Raw genomic sequence first — 4,065 nt, 5'->3', positions numbered from 1 at the left:
AAAAAAAAAAAAAAAAAAAAAGACTATTCAAATTTTGAAATCATGGGTTCAAGCTCGAATTCAAATCCAAGGGAAAACATCCTTAAAGTACTTACACCAGATCACATCACTCTGAGGAAAACAAAAAAAAATGTTTTCAAACAAAAAGAAAAAATATTTTACAAGACTAATCCAAGTATTCCRCTCTACTTTTCTTCCAAATTCTATGGTGTTTATTTAAAAACTGAAATTCAAAAGTATTCAATAGGGAAAACAAAATATTCTTTAGAGATGGGTCACCATGACATCCTTAAACTTCAAAAATTCTTTTTATCACCCRCTACACTTTTTCAAATAAAATTTCACAAATACTGACAGTTTCCTGTGAACTGGACAGCATTGAGCCGCAAAAATGYATCTTCAAGGAAACTGCCAGAGTTCTACAAATCACCACAAAAACATGACATATTCAGATGAAGATTGAGAAGAAAGCAGTTTTTTTTTTTTCTTCATTGGAATGTCCATACACTGGTTATATTCCCTTTTCCCGGACTTATACTTGTCTAGTCATTTGCTTTCAGGAGCACCAAAATTAACATAATCCTGGTCCAGCAATCAACCAAAAGACACTCTGGAAAAATCCTGTTTGGAAAACACCTGTAAACCCATCAAATCCAAGGGTTACCTTACCATAGAGCTCCTTTCTCCAAGTTACGTACCCTGAAATGGTTCTCCCGAATAGCTCCCTTCGCCACGTACATTCGACTGTTTTCTGCTTTCAGTTGCTCATAGAAAGGTTCCTCCAGGATGAAGCTGTCAATGAGGTCACAGCCAACATAGAGATTGTAGTTCTCCCCTGTTATTTGCACAGTAAGATTCTTCCACTGCGAGTCCGCGAGGTCCACGTCTTCCAAGGAAATAACGTTCTGGAAGCCATCCACCCAGTAGATGAGGTCCAGGGTGTTAGCTCGGCCATTGGAAATAATCTCAAACTGTCTCTCACTGATGCCAGGACCTTCTAAAGCAAGAAGAGTGCCTCTAGATTGCCTGTCCTGCCTCAGGGTGGCTGAAAGGATAAAGCCCTCATTCTGCCGTATGAGTTTGACAATCTTTTTTAATTTCTCAGGTTTACATGGAGGTATATGGTCAAACCGAATGAAACGATATGCTGGGACAGCAGGATCTGGACCCCGGAACAATTTTGCTCCAATTGTCTTTCGGTTTATGTTACTGATTTGAAGTAAATCAAAGGTGGTCTCTTCTTCCTTGTCACCATCTGAAAAAAGTTAGTGTGCAAAAATGATTACAAATACTGTTGTAAGAAGCACAGCGCTGCACACTACGCCTAATATCTGCAGTTATAGGACTTGAAGAATAAGAGCAAACCTAGTAGCTTCCTACTTTACAGACAGAACTGCATTTACCAGCAAGCTACCATCATATTTTCCATCCATCATTTTAATTTAATGGTAACTCACTCCTTCTGGTATAAATACATATTTGACTATTATACTTGCATAAATGTTTTATAGTATTAGATAATACTCACTTGTACATATATACATGTTTATTGCTTCTGTATCTATATGTATGTAACAATGTAATCATTACCTATATTATAATATATATAGGAAAATAAGAAAGTTGAGCCAATTCCTATATTTTGACAGTCATTAATAAAATTCAAATATTGAGAAGCCAGGTGGCCTTCTGCCAACAGGAAACTAAAGATATACTTTTTAAGAATTTAGGCCAAGACGTCTGATGTAAGTGAGGGCTTGGCACTATGCCAATTAACATTCCAGTTAAATTTGCTCTGTAGAGCTTTTTCTTCCTACTTTTCTCTTTTCAAAGAACTTCATATCATTCAGTGGTTTTGTATATGTTACTTTTATTGAACTGAAGAAGAAAACATCATAGCAATTATTTATCATATTATGAACTTTTAAAGTTTGCTACAGAAACATTTTTAGATATTTTTATTAGTAATAAGTTAATAAGTAATAAGTAAGATAATTAGTAATCTTCTTTCACCAGTCACTACTGGTGCACCATGCCCAAGTCCTTGCAATACTTTTAACAAAATACATGCACTTAAACAGATTACTTTGTGCACTATAGCTCAGTTAGCTTTTTTAACCAGCCTTTAGCTTACTCTAGTAACTCTTACAAGTTACTCTATATCCAGGGAAGATGTGTCAGAACCTACCCTGAGCATTTGAAGAAGCCCACAGGGCAATCAAGATGGTTAGCCACAACAACCTACTCCTTTGTAGCATAACTCCTGTGAATAAAAGAAAAAGTAGTAAGTATTAAGGAAATAATCTTTTATCAACTACAAATATGTTTATTCATATCATGGTATGCCATAAAATCGTTCTCCTTCTAATCAACTATATCTAAAAATCACAATGTCTTTGCCCTCCTCCCCATAGATTGATTAGTCTGGGGTGATTTCTAATGTCAAAAATGAGTTATGACATCAAGTGTGAAATATTAGTTCTTGAAAATAAAGCTCCTTTTTATGTAAATGGCCCTAACAAGGAAAAGAGTAAAGACACCCAGAAAATATATGATGTAATTTTTTCCAAGATTTTCCATGAGCTGGATAAGAACTATAGACAATATGAAAGACAGTCTATCAGTGGTTCCAGAGCTGCTTTGGATAACAATATTCAATAGATATCCCATAGGACAACAGGATCTCACTAAACACCAGTTCTGAGTACTAGGGATACTTTTCAGGACTTTTTTTTTCCATCTGTCATTAAACACACTCCTTTTCCATCTTACATACACACACTTAATAACCCAGTTTTACAATACTCCATATGCAACCACATCTGGAGAAAGTGACTTTTAACATGATGCTCTTTCTGTCTAGTGCCATTGCACTGTTATAAGCAACACAGATGTGCCTCCCCRTGCCTGTGCACCCAGAATGAATGGWGCAGATGGAACATTCAGCCATTCATTCCTCTGGATGCAGATATGCTATTCCAATATTTTAAATACTCCACATATATTTCTGGAAGGATCCAGGGAAAATATCTGTTACTGAGATTTCCTCCCTCCCTGCAGCACTCTTAGTTAGTTCCCTCGAATGCCTCCACCACATGAGTCTTCTGGCAAGTGCGGGGTTGCCCCGTGCACCCCTCGCATCCCACTCTACCGCAGCGGACGTGAGGACGGCGCCTCATTTTCCACATCCCGCCCATCGCGGCGGGTCTCGCTGTCCGTGCCRGGCAGGTGCCTCCCTCGGGACACCCGCCGCCCCCGTCGTCCCGCAGCTGCTCCAGCTGCCCCGTCCCGCCCTTCGCGGGCCCCGGTACCTGGCATGGGCGGCACGGACGGCGCGAGGAGAGGCGGCTGCTCCCGCGGCGAGGAGCCGGGCGCGCCACGTAGCGAGGTGCAGAGCGGGACGCGATGCAGAGCGGGACGCGATGCGGAGCGGGACGCGATGCGGAGCGGAGCGCGCTGCCGGCCCGTCCCGCCGCGACACCGCCTTTATGGGCTGCGGGCCGGGCCGCACCGTCAATCAGCGGAGCCGGGCGCGCCCCCGCGGCCGCGCCGCGCCGACACCCCCCGCCTCTGGTCTACCTGCGGGGCGGCCCGGCCCCCGCGGCCCCACCGACCGCCCTCCGCCGGGGTGGGCGCGCGGCCGCGGCCGGGAGGCGGGACGGGACCGGCCCTCCGCTCACGGGCGGCAGCGGGGGCTTCTCCTCGCCCCGAGCGCGGTGTCGGTGCGGGGACGGGCCCCTCGGGTGTCGGTGCGGGGACGGGCCCCGCGGCCGAGGCCTCCCTTGCGGCGGGCCGCCCGTGCGCTGGGGCCCGCTGCGCAGAGCGGGACCCGCCGGGCTCTGCGGAGCTGCTGGCGCCGGGACCCGCGGGCGGGGAGCGCGGCCCCGAGGGGGCGTTGAGGAAGGTCGCTGATCCTGCAAACTGCTCTCCCAAATTGAGCCTTCCCCGGGGCTGGTTCGTCTTTTTTTTTTTTTTTTTTACGATTATTATATCCAAGTTACAGCTGCAGCTCAAAGACAAGACTTTCCTTGGTCTTCTCCCCCCACTCACCTCTCTAMACTCTTT

At 45.1% G+C, this 4,065-nt stretch overlaps 1 protein-coding gene across 1 annotated transcript in view; it reads right to left on the bottom strand.

Annotated features, from left to right (window-relative positions):
* Positions 1-2,258, bottom strand: part of THBS2 (thrombospondin 2) — a 28,359-nt gene extending 26,101 nt beyond the window's left edge. Inside the window, exons 1-2 of the mRNA XM_026044836.1 lie at positions 2,189-2,258; positions 699-1,255 (exon numbers count right to left, since the gene is read on the bottom strand). Of these exons, the coding sequence (XP_025900621.1) occupies positions 699-1,255; positions 2,189-2,258 (627 nt within the window). The remainder of the gene's footprint in view (positions 1-698; positions 1,256-2,188) is intronic.
* Positions 2,259-4,065: the final 1,807 nt, after the last annotated feature.

The sequence above is a fragment of the Nothoprocta perdicaria genome, unplaced genomic scaffold, assembly GCF_003342845.1.
Source record: "Nothoprocta perdicaria isolate Ctin4 unplaced genomic scaffold, notPer1 scaffold_387, whole genome shotgun sequence".
NCBI classification, from domain to species: domain Eukaryota; kingdom Metazoa; phylum Chordata; class Aves; order Tinamiformes; family Tinamidae; genus Nothoprocta; species Nothoprocta perdicaria.
This window is presented reverse-complemented; position numbering and strand designations above follow the sequence as displayed.